Source organism: Pinus tabuliformis, chromosome 2_1 (genome assembly GCF_031772625.1).
Source record: "Pinus tabuliformis cultivar Carrire ecotype Pingquan chromosome 2_1, CPIR1, whole genome shotgun sequence".
NCBI lineage: Eukaryota > Viridiplantae > Streptophyta > Pinopsida > Pinales > Pinaceae > Pinus > Pinus tabuliformis.
The window spans coordinates 600,901,090-600,919,599 of NC_142299.1; the positions used below are offsets into that span (position 1 = coordinate 600,901,090).

General features: G+C 32.7%; 1 protein-coding gene across 1 annotated transcript; it reads right to left on the reverse strand.

The window, feature by feature from the left end:
- Nucleotides 1-5,235: 5,235 nt before the first annotated feature.
- On the reverse strand, nt 5,236-8,221 carry LOC149201898 (WAT1-related protein At5g07050-like). Its single transcript, XM_089399853.1, has 7 exons — nt 8,028-8,221; nt 7,020-7,082; nt 6,784-6,900; nt 6,443-6,653; nt 5,879-6,040; nt 5,628-5,779; nt 5,236-5,456 (listed from the first exon to the last, which is right to left on the reverse strand). The coding sequence occupies exons 1-7, from the start codon at nt 8,219-8,221 to the stop codon at nt 5,258-5,260; spliced, it is 1,098 nt and encodes a 365-aa protein (XP_089255979.1). The 3' UTR covers nt 5,236-5,257.
- Nucleotides 8,222-18,510: the final 10,289 nt, after the last annotated feature.

Below are 18,510 nucleotides of genomic sequence, written 5' to 3' on the forward strand. Positions count from 1 at the left end.
GTTTAAAAATATATATATCAAAAAAAATATCAATTTAATTTTGAAGGGTTAAGAAATAATTTGTTATTTTGTCACCCAATTTCAATTTAAAATGTTTTTGTTATTCATCATGTTTATTAAAAAAATCAAACAAACACATTTATATTTTGTTATGAAATTCATTTTCATAAACTAAATGAAAAGTAAAATATATATGTATATTAGGTATTTTATAATGGAGAAATTGCTTTTAATAATATTTTATTTAATAGTTAAGATATTTTAAAGTACAATTTAAATGAGTTTAATGGTTAAGAGCATATGTTTCTTCTTATAATATTGGAGAGGTAGAGCATGTATGCTTTCTTTCAATATTTTATTTAATAGTTAAGATGCTTCAAAGTATAGCTTGAATGAGTCTAATGGTTAAGAGCATGTGTTTCCTCTTACAAAACTGGAGGGATAAAATATATATGTCTTCATAAACTTAGCAATCAATCGCTAGGCTAAAATGGATCTTTTATTCCACAAACAAGTCTCATACACCAAATTAGTGTCTGACTTGACTATGACCTTAAAATTAAATAATAATAATAATATATTTAATAATTCAGATATTTTAAAATAAAATGAAAACATTTTAAATTAAAATAACAACATGTAAGGTAGATGGACATTTCATAAGATTCCTTATCCTTGGACTTTGCTGGTCCAGCAGCTAAAAGCCACGCACATGAATCTAATTTTTTTAACAATATAACTCGCACATATCAACATCAATTCCCCTCGCAGCTATAATACATACACATGAATCTAATTTGTTTAGCAAAATAATTCGCACATATCAACATCAATTCCCATTGGGTCGCAGACCAATTTCTTATGATATAATACATACACATGAATCTAATTTGTTTAACAATATAATTCGCACATGTCAACATCAATTCCCTTTGGGTCGCAGACCAATTTCTTATGATATGGAGCGGCATTAGTTTTGACTGTCTGGAAGACAGATTTCATATTATAGAGAGCGGTATTAATTTCTTTTAAGTTATATTTATGAAATTTTTTATTATATTAACTATATTAATATTTTTAATGGGGTGGTATTAGTTTTATATTAATTAGAGTAATATTATTTTTATTCATATGGTTTTAGTTTTATATTAATAAAAAAAATTATTTGAAATAACTTCCATCACAACAACACTACTTAATGTTACTTTTATTAATATGAATTTAATGTTAGTAAAATGATTTTAATCTTATGTTAGTTAGATTTTAGTCTCATATTATCCCACTACTTAATGTTACTTTTATTAATATGAATTTAATGTTAGTAAAATGATTTTAATCTTATGTCAGTTAGATTTTAGTCTCATATTAATTAAGATATTACTTGAAATAATTTTTATTACAATAATGTTACTTTTATTAATATGATTTTAATTTTGAATAATGTCATTTCAATTTTATGTTAATTAAATTTTAATGTTATGTTAATCAAAATATTATTTGAAATAACTTCCATGCGAGTATGCTTTTAATATTGAGTTACATAACTTAATTATAATATTACTTGAAATAACTTTAATCATAGTAACACTTTTTATTAGTATAACTTTAATATTAGGCTTCAATCTTATAGGTTAATTAGACTTTAATCTTATATCAATTAAAATAACTTCAATCACAATAACACTATTTTTATTAGTATGATTTTAATATTAAGTAATATGATTTTAATTTTATGGTAATTAGACTTTAGTCTTATATTAATCAAAATATTATTTGAAATAACTTCAATCCCAGTAACACTACTTTTAGTAGTATGACTCTAATGTTGAGTAACATGACTTCAATCTAATGTTAATTAAAATCTTAATTGAAATAACCTCCCTAACAATCTTATAAATTGTTTTTTCAATTTAGTTTAAATAATATTAATAATAATATATAATTTAATTTTAATATTATATTTTAATCAATTGATTATAAAAAATTATATAAATTTTTTTAATTTTTAAATTTAAAATTTTTATCTTCACCATCATAAATTTAATTTCATGTTAATCAAACTTTTAGTTAAAATAACTTGCATGAAAATAACACTAATCTTATTAATATAATTTCAATTTTAAATAAATTGACTTGAGTAACATGTTAATCAAAATTTTAATTGAAATAATTTTCATTACAATAATAATAATTTTATGTCTTTTTTATAATTTATTTTATATAATTATTATTATAATGGTAATAATAATTTGATTTTAATATGATTGTTTAATGTCAAGTCTCATTAACATAGTGTGACTCTGGATCAAATCTCACAGGGTGGCTGTACCCTGTGTTAAGGGCTCCTCAAGCCACAAATCAAGTCTCAAGTATCACAGACAATTTGGAAAAAATATATAAAAAAAATATGATTATTTAATTATAATAGTATATTCTAATTAAACATCACATTCACATATTAATTTTTTTGATATATAATTTTTTTAATACACAAATTTCTAACAAAATTATGTGACTACTCACCTTTAAAAAAATAAATACTTTTATAGATTTAAATTAAATCATTAATTTTTGATGGGGTGACGAACATTGAGACCAATGAATAGGTACATATGACAGATGGGAAGGAGGACAAATAGCATGTCCTCCCATTACGTATCGTGCAAGGTGAGTTTAATGGTGTTGCATGCGAAGCCTCATCCATTCTCCTCTGGAATGTGTGCGGGTAAGGTAAGCGGGTCTTTTGTGATCGTTAGAGCTCTGGGATGTTATATTTCTTTGGTAGTATGGTGTCTGAAAGCTTGTGGTCTGAGCAATTTTAGTCTGCCCAGTTTCTTTAGCCCTTAGGTACTATGGGAGTGGTGGAGAAAATGCCAGTGTTGCCTCCTCCACCATGAATCATCAAAAAAAGCATTAATTTCTTCTCCCATTGCCTAGTTCCTTGCTTTTATCCATGGTTTAAGGGAATTTTTCATGGTAATTTGGTCGGCCATAGTGTCCATTCCTGCGTTGTGTGCTAGCTTTCTCCCTGAGTGCTCTCTAAGTTTGGGAGGGTGTCTCAATCTATTGTCTGTTGGATATTGTTTGGGTCTTCCTCTTTTCGTGGTCTTACCCTGGAATCCTAAAACACGCCACCAGGTGAGCAACAATTGGGCTCAGTGGTGGAAGGACGATCTGGAGGCGATTGTTGTGACTGGTAAGTGGCTTGGGTTCATTTCTTGCATGTTTGTGCTCTAGTGTCAAGTCCTTCTGTCTATGTCTCTGTTCCCAGTTGCTTCCCCTGGCAAAGGAGAAGAAGTGGTCTCAGTCTGGCTGGTGCGTTTCTTATTTGTGGGTTTTCTTGCAACCCTCCTTGCTGGCATGTGGTGGTTTCCAGTTCTGTGGAATAGGAGTCTACTGGATAATTTGGGGCTGGCTTTTGGCCCACTATGGTTCAAGGTTTGTTAGGAGGTGCAACAAATCATTCTTGGTCCTGTCTTGGAGATGTCTCCTGCGGCACTCACCATGCGACTTGTGTTGTGTAATTCTTGCTCCCAACCCAAGCGGAGGGGAGCTTCAGCTAGTCAGGGAGTATGCAGCAACGAGTCGAAGGCGGCGTTGGAGGGTCGGGTTATTGAGCATCCAAAGCGGGGTGGTCGTGTTGTTGGAGGTGTGACCAAAGCGACGCTGAGAGCTCGTGGTGGCAGAGGTGGTGTGAGCGAAGTGTGGGTTCGATGTGCAATTGGTGGTGGTAAGAAAGGTAGTGTGGCGCGTGGGGGTGGAGCAGGTGTGCGGGGTCATAATCGTTGGCGGTGATGTGCAGGAGTTGTTGGCCGACAAATTCACCCTGATGCCTGTTGTGACTTGCTCCAGACTATTTTGGATCGCCTGGAAGTTTATGATAGGGCCAAAAAGGAAGAACATGAGGTTGTCATCGCTACACTAAATCAATTGCATTACTTTCAATGCCATGTTAGAGAAAGGATTGTGGTGGTTTGGCATGGACAAAATTTGCTATATGAAAAGGTTGAGAAGCTAGAAACATAGATGGCTCACTTCGAACAACATGTTCAATGTTCATATCGTCCCCCTCCCCCTCCGGAGACTGGGCTAGACAACCCAACGCCAATTACTTCTGATCATTGAGCATGGTCATAGGTGTTCTTCTAGTGTTGTTTGCCTTTAGGTGCTTTTGAGGTGTCAAGCTTTAGACTGTTCCTTTAGTTTTGCTATTGTTTCTTTGTCATATGGTGATAGTATTAGTTAACAAGCCTGGTCGAGGTGCTAATACTTGCATTTTGATATCTATGTACTTTTTTTTATGAATAAATAGAACCTCGATTTACAAAAAAAATCATTAAAAAACACACTAACTTTTTCTAAATAGAGAATTTAGATAATAATAATATTAATCTTATTATCATTATCCATAATAATAATATTAATATTATTATCATTATCAATAATAATAATATTAATCTTATTATTATTATCAATAATAATAATCTTAATAACATCACTTAATTTTATATTAATTAATACTTTAATTGAAATACTTATCACATTTACTCTAATTAAATCTAATAAAAAATAATAAAAACAAATCTAAATCTTAACCTTGACAAAGTAGGTACTTTTATAGATATTTGAATTTAATCATTAAAAAAACAAAAAAAACAACCACCAATCCTATGACTTGAAATTTGAAAAACAACCACCAATCCTATTATTTGAAATTTAATATTGAGTTATGTGAATAAGTGATTACCAATGAGTCATAAATAAGTGATTACACTATATATTTGAAATAGAATCATAAAGGAGAAACAATAATTGCCTAAAATAATTTTAATCACACTAATACTAATTTTATTAGCTTGATTTTAATTTTAAATATTATAACTGCAGTTATTAACCTGATTTTAATTTAAAATAACATAACTTCAATTATTAACATGATTTTAATCCTAAATGCAATCATTTCAATCCTCTTTTAATCAAAATTTTAACTAAAATAACTTTGATCACACTGCTATTAAAATTTTTTATTAAAATAACTTTTTTCATAATAATATTAATTTTATGTTTTTATTTAACTCATAAAATTATTACGCTATATTCTAATTTTAAGATAATAATTGAATTTTAACAATACATGGTAATCCAACATCAAAAACTTTTTTTTTAATAAAAAAAATTCCACATTTATTTGATTTCTTAGCTACAGAAAAGTAGCTAAATATCGTCCCATTTGAATTGAATTATAAATAACATAAATTTAATAATTAGATCCATTCAGTAATAGTGGTTGCCTAATGGCTATTGCAGTTTCTTGGTTTTCTGCATCTTCAGCCATATTATTATTTTTGGAAGGATTTACTTCAGTTGAATTGCCTTGATTATTAATCTTATGGTCTTTTGCTTTGCCCCACAGCACAGAATACAGGCCCCCCACGATCAAAACCGCTCCCACCACACTGCGCACACAAAAATATGGCAATTAATGTCAATTAATAAGCTTTGAAAGTGTTTCTTGAAATCACTTTCCATGGTTTGCTCTCAAAATGATGATAAACCAATCATTATATGAAAAAAAAATTTGGTTAAAAACCACAATATATAAGAAATTATTGTTGAAACATACTAACCTTCCAACGTGAAGATTTGCATGAAGAATGGAGCATTCCAAAATTGCCACTACTATGGTATTCAATGGATTGAAAACTGCTGCAAATACTGGTCCTTTTAAGTGTATACACCACGTTTGCACAAAGAAAGCGAATGCTGAACAGATCAATCCCTTTAAAAAAACAGATGAATATTCAACCATCGCTGTACTGCCTATGTATATAAAGATCAGAAAAATCAGTGTATTGACGTGTTTCTTTCAGATAATCACCGTATAAACGTAGCTGAGAAGCTCAAGATTCCAGCCAATGGTCCAGACACTTGATGTGTTATGCTCAAAAATCAAAGCAATTACACCAGACTGCAATGCTCCGAACATACACATCAGTGCAGTCAATGACAATTGAGCTGGATACTTCTTCAAAACTGGAGCCTGCATATTAAACACAGTGTAAATATTAAAATTTTAATTTGAATGCGGCTGTTTAAGGAGGTGGAGGAATTGTCTTTACAGTCAAAAGTGTAAGAATCTGGACAAAAAAATTTCCAGAAATTTTACAGTAAGAGTGTTTGAATTATGTTTTTGATGTTGGGAACGGATTCAGCACCATTAAAAACCTATAGAGCATACAAATTCTTGAAGTTTGACAGCTATAATCTGAATTTACAAAATCCTAATGTATTTGGGCTACCCTAAGAAAGCAAATAAGATCAGGCGATCAAGATGTCAATTGAAATAATCTTGATGGTTGCCCAAAATAATTGTTATCTCCCTTACCTAAATTCAATTCTTAAAAAAAATAAAATTGAAATGATAAAAAGTCATGATGATCACCTGAAATATAATCCAGGACGACCAAGCAAAAACGCTGGCAAAAAGCAGAATGGAACCCAATATGCTGTTGCTAGCTGTGGAATTGTATGCATTTAGCATTTTAATTACAGAACCCTTGTATAAGGTCATCACCATTGCACCACCTACACAAACAATAGTGCCCACAACCTTTGCTACCCCTCTCAGGCTCCTAATGTCGACGTTTTCATATCTGAAAAAACCACAATTAAAAAAGCTGCATGAGCGTGGGAATACAGATCTGATGGAAATTTTAAGACCCAACTTAGTTTTTCCTGCAGGAAATTTTGTTCAGCAGACTTTTTTTGAGATCAGACTTCCACCTCAGAACAGTGGCCATCACGAACGTGACTACTGGGATTAAATTTGTTGTTGCAGCAGCAAAAGTGGAATTGGTATAGTTCAATCCCGCGAAGTAAAAGTACTGAGTTATTGCAATTCTGCAGGGCAGGAAAAAAGGAAAAAAATCGGAAGAGTTCAGCACTGTTCTTGATCTGTAAATCTAAAAGCAAAGCGCTGAAATAATAACAGTAATAATCTGATTAAAATCTGTACTTACCCGTCGAATGCGAGCAAGAAGGTCTGGAAAAAAATGGACAATGTCATAGGTGGCCTCTCTGCTCTGCAACAACAATATGCAGCATATTAATCGCTGTACTTTCAGGAGAGGGGAGAGGACTATTCCATGTATAAGATAGGTATAATTTTAAATAGTAATTTAGTTTAAGGTTATGAAATATCACCAGACACCTAATTAGTGTAGAGATCTCTTTTGTGAGTGAGAACAAGCAATTTGCTTTGGGGGCATTAATTTGACTATGTATGATTCTAACCTCTATATTTTTAACCATTAAATTTATTCAAATTATTTCAAAACATTATTCTATTCAAATTGTTTGAATACATTATTCTATAGTTCATTAAGAGACATATGACTAACTATAAAATTTACTCAAATTGTTTCCTATGCATTATTTTACAGTTTGTTTTTTGGAGACTAAAAAAAATTGTTATAGATTTGACTATTAAAGTTTACAAAGGTAAATATACTCTATCCCTCTAGATTTGAAATTGAATCTGCAACCTCTTAAAAAAAAAAGCATACTCCTAACCATTAAACTGTAACCTCTTACCAAAAAAAGACATACTCCTAACCATTAAACTCACTCAAATTGTTTAGATACATCATTCTACTGTTCCTTTCTCCAAGAAAAAAACATTTTCACTCCACAGCTATCCAACCACCATTTCTGTAAACCGCAGAATTAAACGAGCAACCTTTTATGTAAATGGCACAAAGAGTGCATATTCTACAATGGCACAAAGAGTACAAATTCTAAAATGCAAACTTGTAATATGTAAGATGGTGCTTAATTTCTTCTAAAAGAGCCAGACAAAAGACAAGCAGAAAGGAGAAGGAAAAGGTAGAAAAAGAAAACAAACAGTTGAACAAACAAGCCTACTCTACAACATGAAAAAAAATTACTGATTGCAGATTATAAAAGTATAATAGCATTTAGGCTTGAACATTTGAATGCTGTGTTTCGGGCATTTGAATGGTACATACCGTTCAAGAACATAAGCCAAAGGAGCAATGGCCAATGTAGCAATAATTTGTCTGTATGTCACAAAAACAAAGAGGTTCATTCCATCGGCGAGAGCCAATTTAGTGAGGACATTCAAGCCTGCATATGCTATCTGAACTGCAACCTGTGCAAGATGGGGTTTGAATTTCTCCATTTTCTGAACACAGGCTGCCATTTTACTAGTCCCTCTGCAGCTGCAGCTTAGCCCAGTTGGTTCCTTCTCAACATTTCTGCAGCAAACTCAGGGACTCAAGACTATTGAGTGGGAAACTTTTATAGAAATTTCTGAAGGACATACCTGCCAGTCAAAGAGAATCCATATCAGACCAACCGCTTGGCCATATGTATTTATAAAATGATATACCCAATTTTCTCCATTACAAACCATCCAAACAAGGATGACAGAACAGCTTATTTTTTAGCAGTGGAAAGTTGCAAACACAAAAGTATCCGAGGAAATCTAGTTTAGTATTGGGTATAGCCTATGAAGATCTCATTCAATCAGATTCAGTGTCTGATTAATAACCAGCTCAGCGATTGCCAGACGATTATGAAAGTGAAATGCAATAAACTAACTGTAACGAAAATTGGAATCAACGAAACAGCCAGCCATAACAGTAAGAAAAGTGGAATCAACCAAATAAAAAAAATATATATTATTGAATTGAGGCGTCTGTGATTCATATCAGGTTTACAAGAACCAATTAGTATTGTTCATCGTCAGGACAACTTGAAGAATCAGATATATTTAAAATTATATAAAATAATAATTTGTTAAGATTATTTAAAGTTGCCAAATTATAATTTTGATTTGAAAAATTGTTATTGAAAAAGTTGTGAATTTTAAATATTTATTTAAAAGAAATTTAAAAATAAAATAAAATAGTATTATTTTTTAGGTTATAAATTACAAAAAAATTTATTAATTTATAATTTTAATTTGAAAATTTGTCATTTAGAAAGTTGGGAATTTTAAAATATTTTGTTTAAAAGTACAAAAATTATATTATTAATTTTAAAAATTATAAATTATGAAAAAAATGTGATGAAATATATATTATTTGTAATTATTATGAGTTATTTTTAAATAAAAGAAAATTATGAAATATATTTTTTGTTAATTTAAATTATGAGAAAATTATAATAAAGTGTATATTAATTTTTTAATATTTTTTTATTGATATGAACTATTTTTAAATAAAATAAAATTATTAAAAATATGTTTTATTGATTTATTTCAAGTATTTAGTATTTATTATTTTTTTTAAGGGTGGTTCATAGCAGATTAATTTGAAGGGTCTACTCATTGACCAAATAAGTAAGGCCTAACTCCAATGGTGTCGAGAAGATTTGACCCAATGACCTCACTGTATTTATTACCTATTTTGTTTTATATAGTTTATGATATGTAATTATTTAATTTAATTATATATATATATATATATAGAGAGAGAGAGAGAGAGAGTGTGTTGAAAAATGTAACAATAAATTTTCAATTTGATTTTGCCTTCATTAAATTGAGAAAATTCAAATTTCCACATCAACAAACAATTTGGATGATATTAACTTGTGTGACATGACTTGTGTCACCCAGTTTACTCACTAAATTATTAGAGTTCAATTCAGCATGTGTGATTGTTAATTTGTAGCAATCAAGGTCAGTTATCTCAGGTTGTTTTCAATTAAACTAGTTCAAACTAGTGGAAGGTTAGTTAAGTAGTGACTTCAGTCAAACTCAATGATCATCCAGTTAGCTAGTGCATGTAAAGAATTCGAGTGTGATCATCCATTTAACATATCAATGAGCCCAAAATAGCTAGTGCATGCAAAGAATTTGAGTTACCCAGTTGAGATGGAGATTCCAAGGCAGTGTAACATCAATTATAGACTAGTCATGAGTGTACACTTGTTGCATGTAGTCAGATGGAGATTCCAAAGCGGTTTAACATCAATTGTAGACTAGTCATGAGTGTACATGTGTTGCATGCAGTCAGATGATCAACCTAAGGAATTGCACAATTCAATTTGAGGAATTTCCTAGATAATAGGGGCATAATTCTTCAAGGAACAACACAAAAAAAATGAGCTAAGTAGAGACAAAATTTGACTAAGTCTAGGTCACTGGGCTTCACTGAGCAGAGAGATAGATTATGCAGGTGTGCTCAGTTGAGCAAAGCAATTGTAATACATCTCTATTCATTTGGTAATACATCTCTATTCATTTGATTAATGGAAGCAGACATTGGAATTTTTAGCATATTGTTTTTCCAAGATAAAAATACTTATTACATGTGTGTTATTTCTTCTTGTCTGTCTCACATTTTTATTCTAAATTATGAATTAATATAAAAATAATAGTAAATAAACTTTATAAACAATTACAAATCTACATCCTAGTTTCTACCCATCATTTTTTCATAATTTTCATATATATAATAAAATATTATTTATAAAATTTAAATAAATGAAGAGTAACTCGAATAAGAATAATGTGTACTTACATAATTATTTGTGTATGTAAATTTTGATAAAACTTTTTAGTAGAGATAAATAATATGTTATCATATATATATAAATTAAAATTTAATTCAAAAATTATATCATTAGAAATCATTATAATAACCATAAAATGACCCAAAGAGTGGCATGAAATGGAACTCCAATTAACAAGTGGAATAAGTAAGATGGGGAGAATGAAATGTATATTCACATCATAAATTTATTAAGATGGTGGTGTATGTACTTTATCAATGCCATGTTATGAATTAATATGTATAAATCTAATAAATTTAATAAAATGATAGTGTATGTAACTTATACATGTTATGTTATGAATTAATATCGGTAATAAGATGGTGGTGTATGTACTTTATAAATGTTATGTTATAAATTAATATGTATAAACATAGTAAATTTAATAAGAGGTTGGTATATCTATATTATTATTATTATTATTATTTTGTAAATTTAATAAAACGTTGGTATATCTATATTATTATTATTATTATTATTATTATTTTAGTTAAGACTAACGTAAGTACACACGGGGATTTGAACCGGTGACCTATCACAAGGAGTGCCTTAACAGCGCACTCATTCACCGTCAATCCAAAACCACGTGGGCAAAAGGTAGTGGGCTTGGCCCGGTTTAGACTAACTACTCGCACGACGAGCTACGACCTTGCTCGGGATCGAACACAAGACCGGTCCGTCATGACGATGACAACTTTACCACTACGCTGCCTCCACTACCTTTATATCTATATTATGTTAACTACGGTGCCTCCACGACCTTTATATCTATATTATGTTAATATGGTTAAACATAACAATATTAATAAGATTGATATATAAAGGGATTTTTTTTTTAAATATATATTCTAATAAATTTCTTAATTTTGATATAGATTAATATCAATATTTACGAATTTTTAATATAAATTAATATCAATATTTATTATAAAGTAAATTTTTAATAAGTAAAATTTTATTTAATATTTTTAAATATTATTTAGTTAAATATTTCCTTACTACATTTTTTTTTGTGGATGTCAATATTTTCCATGAAAATAAGAACTTATAGCTGAGAATGTAAATATACGATTTTTATGAATAATTAGTTATGTAAAGATATTATAATTTTAATCAAATATAAATCATAAATTTAATTTATTTTAATTAACAAAATAAATTGATCAGTGAATATGAGAAAAAAAGACTAAATTTAGACTAGTGATTTTCTTATTTTTCATTTGTCAACACTTTCATGAATTAACACACCAAAACGACTCTACAAAAATCACTCTTTTCTTGTATGCATAGGAATAAATGGAGAGCCCGAATAATGAATGCAACGTTTCCCTCAATGTCCTAATATAGATTATATGGTCCGGATAAAGGTTGATCTATAGACGTATATGTATATATGGTTACCAACACTATATGTATATATGGTTACCAACACCTTTGCTGCCACTTCTATCTTTGTATCGGTCCCCCTTCCCTTTTTATGACTCAACCTCTTTATCAACTTCAAAAAATGGGATAGGATAAGTATAAACCAAGCCAGATAAAGCCATACAGTGAGAAAAAAGCTAGCCATCTAAATCATAATCTTAATTTGTTTTAGTTAATAAAATAAATTGTTATTCTTTTTCCTTCTTAGTTAAAGACCAGAAGCAAAATTTTATACTAATAAATTAACAATTTCTTGAAAGGTGTGACTTCACCTTTGGAAGAAGCAAAAACATCATTTTCGAAATCATAACTTTGATTATAGTGATAATCATACTATGGATTTATATAAATCTTAGGAAAAATAAATTTCTATTAGAGTTTTGTGTATTTGACATGTTGTAGATAATGTTATTGTTGATATTTGTGATTAAAATATTTAAAAAGTTTAATAATATATTATGTTTTTAATTATATAGGAAATGTAATAAAATTATAAGTATTTTGATCATTTTAATATATAAATATTAGGGTTAGGATGATTTTCTATTATGGAGTTATTATATGTAGTATATATTTGGGAAGTGTTGGTCTTCTATCTTTTTATTAGGAAAATCACATATAGGTATACCTTGCAATAGTAAAAAGATATACCCTTTGGGCATAAATTACTTTTTTAGTTATAGGTTTCACATTTATAATTGCAAATTTCAATAGTAGAATAATGTATTTATGATCTCAATATTTCATAAATGATAGTGTATGATCTTAATGGTTCATACAAATGTAAAGAGGGACATATGTATGACTACCTAGCCAACTTTTTAATAGATAAATAATTTTGATACTTCAATTCTTATTTATTTCAATAGTTTGTTAGTAACATACAATGGTATATCAAGGTTTTGATACTAAATTAATAATATTTACTTGTGAGCATTAAAGTAAACAATGTGGTTCCATAATGTAATATAGTAGATTATGTATAAATGTCTATATATAAAAATAATAATGAAAACAAGAGATAAATTAGGGATGAGAATTTCGTTGAAGATGTTACGAAATTTATGAATATTTTTATGATAACAATATTGTAATGGTTATTAAATTTTGTAATAAATGATTTAATGCACATTTCAAAGATAAGACACATAAGAATGATACAATGTGTCAATTGGTTTTATCTTGGGTGTTTAGGGGGAATGATTTTCATCCTCCCCACCCAAGTTCAATTTTCACAAAGTCACATATTGATCTCATACTGGGTATATTGTTTTCATGGCTTCAACCTAGAGACTGGGCTAGACAACCCAACGCCAATTACTTCTGATGATTGAGCATGGTCACAGGTGTTCTTCTAGTGTTGTTTGCATTTTGGTGCTTTTGGCATGTCAAGGTTTGGGTATATTGTTTTCATGGCTTCAACCTAGAGACTGGGCTAGACAACCCAACGCCAATTACTTCTGATGATTGATCATGGTCACAGGTGTTCTTCTAGTGTTGTTTGCATTTTGGTGCTTTTGGCATGTCAAGGTCTGTTCCTTTAGTTTTGCTATTGTTTCTTTGTCCTAGTGTTGTTTGCATTTTGGTGCTTTTGGCATGTCAAGGTTTGGGTATATTGTTTTCATGGCTTCAACCTAGAGACTGGGCTAGACAACCCAACACCAATTACTTCTGATGATTGAGCATGGTCACAGGTGTTCTTCTAGTGTTGTTTGCATTTTGGTGCTTTTGGCATGTCAAGCTCTGTTCCTTTAGTTTTGCTATTATTTCTTTGTCGTATGGTGATAGCATTAGTCAAGCGTGGTTCGGGTGCTACTACTTTCATTTTGATATCTATGTACTTCCTTTTTTATGAATAAATAGAACCTCGATTGACAAAAAAAATCATTAAAAAATACACTAATTGTTTCTAAATAGAAAATATTATCATTATCAATAATAATAATATTAATATTAATATCATTATCAATAATATTAATCTTATTATCATTATCAACAATAATAATATCAATATTATTATTATCAATAATAATAATCTTAATAACATCACTTAATTTTATATTAATTAATACTTTGAAGTTGGAGCGTGACCTGGTGAAAACGGGGGTTTACAGTTCACGGACTCTTCAGATCTAGGGTTCGAAACTGGAAAAGAACAGGGTCAGAGTGGCAGAGCTATACAGAAGAGGACAGATCCTAACCCGACAAATGGTAAACGAGGGGTCCATAGGGACCCCTTCTTACAAACATATAATGATGCACAAACAGACAGCACAGGAAGGTGTGCAAATAGCTGGGTATGAAAGGTCACAGAAAGAGGACGGGACCAGCAAGGGAAGGAAAAGATATGAGGGCAAGGAGGAACACAATACTCAAAAGCTGAAAGGAAAGGAGGGCGGCGGTCGAACAGAAAACAGAGGCAGGGAGAAGGCAACGCAAGCACATCCCGCCCATGAAAACAAACAAGAAAAGAAGCAAACAGACGAAGAAGAAGGGGCTCTGAATAGAGAGAACGAGGAACAAGGAGACAAAACAGAAACATTCAATGGCAAAATGACTCAAGGCCCATGCAAACCTAAGGCGGCAGAAACCCTAAGGGTGGTGATAACAGACCCAGAAATTCAAGCCTACCGGGATCACATGACCGAACACGCAGTGATCTGCAAGTTCATGGGACTCTGGCCAATAGAAAGGGCACTGTGCCAATGGATAAAGCAGCAATGGAAACCCAAAGGTGATGTTAGATTGCACTTAGGAGCCAAAGGTTTTTTCATTGTTGTTTTTTCAAATCTAGAGGATAAGGATAGAATATTTGATGGCGGACCTTACTTCTTTGCTTTGGCGGGCCTATACATTAGGCCTTGGAAGCCCAATTTCGTGCCAGAAAAAGAAACCTTCAAGAAGGTGCCAGTCTGGATACGCCTCTTCTCCCTGCCAATAGACTATTGGGGATATGCAGCTCTAAAACAGATAGGTGACAAATTAGGAACCTTCATCAAAGCTTCAGAAGCCACTCTGCAGAGAAGATACACCTCCTGTGCCCGAATCTGTGTGGAAATGGATGTGTCGGGGGCATTGCATGAGGGACTGTGGCTGGAATATAGGGATGAGGACTATTTCCAAGCCATTGATTATGAGCAAATCCCATTTCGATGCAGAAAATGTCATGAGCATGGACATTTAGTCAGAGAATGTCCATTAAATAAAACAGCGGAAGACCTTAAGGTAGATAAGGTAGAAAAGAACAGGGAAACCTTCATTCGACCAAGAGCGAGACAAAGAGCAAACAGGAAACGCCCAACCAAAGCAAGCACATCACAAGGTAATACTAGTAATGCTTTTGAAGCTCTGGAAACTAAGACCGAATCAGAGGACAATAATAAGGAACAAAACACCTCTGAAGCAAACAAAACTACAACAGAGCCTGAAACTAAAACAATGGAGAAAAATCCTCAAAGCATTATACTACAGAATCAAGAGGTAACAGAAGGGGTAGATGAAGACTCAGAAATGCTCATAAGTGACATCGGAAGTGATGAGATGGAGCTTAATGACATACTAGAGCAAGAAGGAGTTAATCTACCAGACATGGTGGAAAACTAGAAAAAGAAGGGGATGGAACACATATCGGAAGAGGAAGTTAGGAGAATTAATGATATACTAATAGCACGACAGAGAGCAGAAATCGATATGCAAAGCAAGAACCTGGGCGTAGCCAAAGGAATGGGACTTCGAACAAAAGGTCTACTTCAAACCTCCACCAGCTCCAAACAAAGGAAAAAGAGAGGGTGCAAATCCAATAATGAGGCACCGCAGGAACTGGGACAAATGCTCTTACACTCTGGTAAGATGAAAGCTCTAGAAGCTTTTTCTCTAAACTACTAATTATTGTTTTAAAATGAAAGTCATCTCTTGGAATGCTAGAGGGCTTAATAGCCAAATAAAATAGCGACTTTTAAAGAAGAAGGTCCAAAAGGAAAAACCAAACATTATATTTGTGCAAGAAACCAAATGTGCAAGTAGTACTATTCATAATGTAAGAAAAAAATTAGGCAAACATATGGAATACCTGGAAACCGCCAGCCATGGATGGGAGGGAGGTTTAATTACCCTATGGGATCCACAAGTAATCAAAATCCTCTCCTCTGAAGCAACCAGATCTTTCATAGCTATAGAAGCTCAGGTGGTAGGAAATTCGGAAACCTATTTGTGTACCAATGTCTACGGGCCTCAAAAGTTAGAAGAGAAATTTATTTTTCTAAGAACTCTGCTGAATCTGAAGCTAAGATATCCCAGAGCGAAGGCAGTCATAGGAGGGGATTTCAATATGATAACTACCCTAATGGAAAAGAAAGGAGGGACAAGGAAACTCAACAAAGATTCTGAAGCCTTCTTAGATTTCATCAACACAACTAAACTAGTGGATGTCCACCCCAAGAGTGGGGCTTTCACTTGGAATAACAAAAGGGGAGGTGAAAGACAAATTGCTTCTCGACTTGACAGATTTCTAATCTCCGAAAGTATTCTGTTGGAGGGAGTTATAGTAGAATCAGATATACTCCCTAGTGGAGGGTCAGACCATTGGCCCATTTCTCTGATTGTTGCTATCCAGGGCACTCCTAGAAATAAGCCGTTTAGATTTGAGAAATTTTGGCTCACCCATCCGGACTTCATTCAACTTATTGAAAAATGGTGGCATGAACCGGTGGACATCAGAGGTACCAAAATGTATAGATTACAAGGCAAACTGAGATATATCAAAAACAAGATCAAAATATGGAACAAAACAGTCTTTGGGAACATATTCAAAGAAAAAGCCAAATTAGAGGAGCAATTAGAGCAGATACACAAAGGCTGGATCACTGGAGACATTAACCCAGAAACTGTAAACAAAGAAAAAATGCTGATGCAGCAATGGCAGCTTCGTTGCCAACAAGAGGAGACCCTTTGGAAACAAAAGTCCTGGATTCAGTGGCTCAAGGAAGGGGAACAGAATACAAAATTCTTCCACAGATCAGCAATGGACCACAGAGGAGCCAATAAAATCCTCAGTCTCAAAAATGAACAGGGAGCCATTCTACAGACACATCAAGAAGTTTCAACCCTGCTTACTACGCATTTCAGTAGCATAGCTCAAGAGCCAGAGGTTGATAGGACAGAAGCAATTGATGAACTCATCAAATCCATTCCCAAGACAATCACTAATGAGCAAAACCTAGCACTAACTCGAGAAATTTCTTTGGAAGAGGTGGAAGAAGCGATGAAGGATATGCCAAATGATAAAGCACCTGGGCCTGATGGTTTTACCATCAACTTCTACAAGGCTTGCTAGGACATTGTTAAAACAGAGGTCTGGGAAGTGGTGGAAGACTCTCGGCATTCTGCCTCAATCCTCAAGTCCCTAAATTCTACTTTCCTTGCCCTGATTCCAAAAGAAGAGGAGGCCAACACCCCGGCAAAATTTTGGCCTATCGCTTTGTGCAATGTTATATATAAAATTATCTCTAAAGTCATTGCTAACAGAATGAAACCTATTCTTCCGGGCCTCATCTCTGAAGAGCAATCGGGATATGTTGAGGGGAGACAAATTCTGGACAATATTTTACTAGCTCAAGAAATGATTCACACGCTTCACTCCAGGAAAATTGCAAGTATGATGATGCAACTTGACTTATCAAAGGCTTATGATAAATTCAACTGGAATTAGCTGGAAGCAAATTTAAAAGCTTTCGGTTTTGCCAATCAATGGATAGTGTGGATTTTAGCTCTGATCAAATCTACTAAATTTTCTATTCTGGTAAACGGTGCCCCTGTCGATCAATTCTCCCCCTCACGAGGGCTCAGGCAAGGAGACCCATTATCACCTTTCCTTTTTGTTATCCTGATGGAAGGTTTAAGCAGACTCATACGCAGCGCTAAAGAGGAAGGAAGTATCAAAGGATTGCAGCCCCTGCCTTCCATTCCAGCGACTACTCACCAACAATTTGTTGATGATACGATGTTACATGGTACTCCCACAGTCAAAGAAGCCTTGGGCTATAAAAGGATCCTCAATCTTTTCAGCAAAGCTTCAGGTATGGAAGTTAATCTATCTAAATCCACCATCTTCTTTTTCAATACGCATTTAGCAGTGCAAAAAAATCTCTCTACCATTCTAGGCTTCTGGAGAAGCAGCCTGCCCTCTAGGTACCTAGGAGCGCCTCTAACGGATAAACCCTGGCAAAAAACTCATTGGGAGAAGATCCTAGCTAGCCTGGAGAAAAGATGCCATCATTGGACCCACAGGGCCCTCAATTTTGCTGGTAGGCTAGTCTTAACCAAAGCAGTCCTGCAAGCTATTCCTCAATATATGCTCTCCATAATTCCTGCTCCCAAAGGAGTCCTTCAGCAAATGAGGGTGATCCAGAGAACTTTCTTATGGTCAGGAAATGCAGAGAAGAAAAAGTGGGCACTAGTGGCATGGAATAAAATGTGTAAACCCAAACAACTGGGAGGGTTAAACCTGCT

Bases quoted from the DNA above. Each gene is read 5' to 3' on its own strand.
- LOC149201898 (XM_089399853.1), bottom strand. From the start codon at position 8,221: ATGGCAGCCTGTGTTCAGAAAATGGAGAAATTCAAACCCCATCTTGCA. The intron at 6,654-6,783 runs GTGGAAGTCTGA...TGGTTTTTTCAG, and splicing joins GTGATGGCCACTGTTCTGAG to ATATGAAAACGTCGACATTA. The intron at 5,457-5,627 runs GTTAGTATGTTT...TTGTGTGCGCAG, and splicing joins GCAAATCTTCACGTTGGAAG to TGTGGTGGGAGCGGTTTTGA.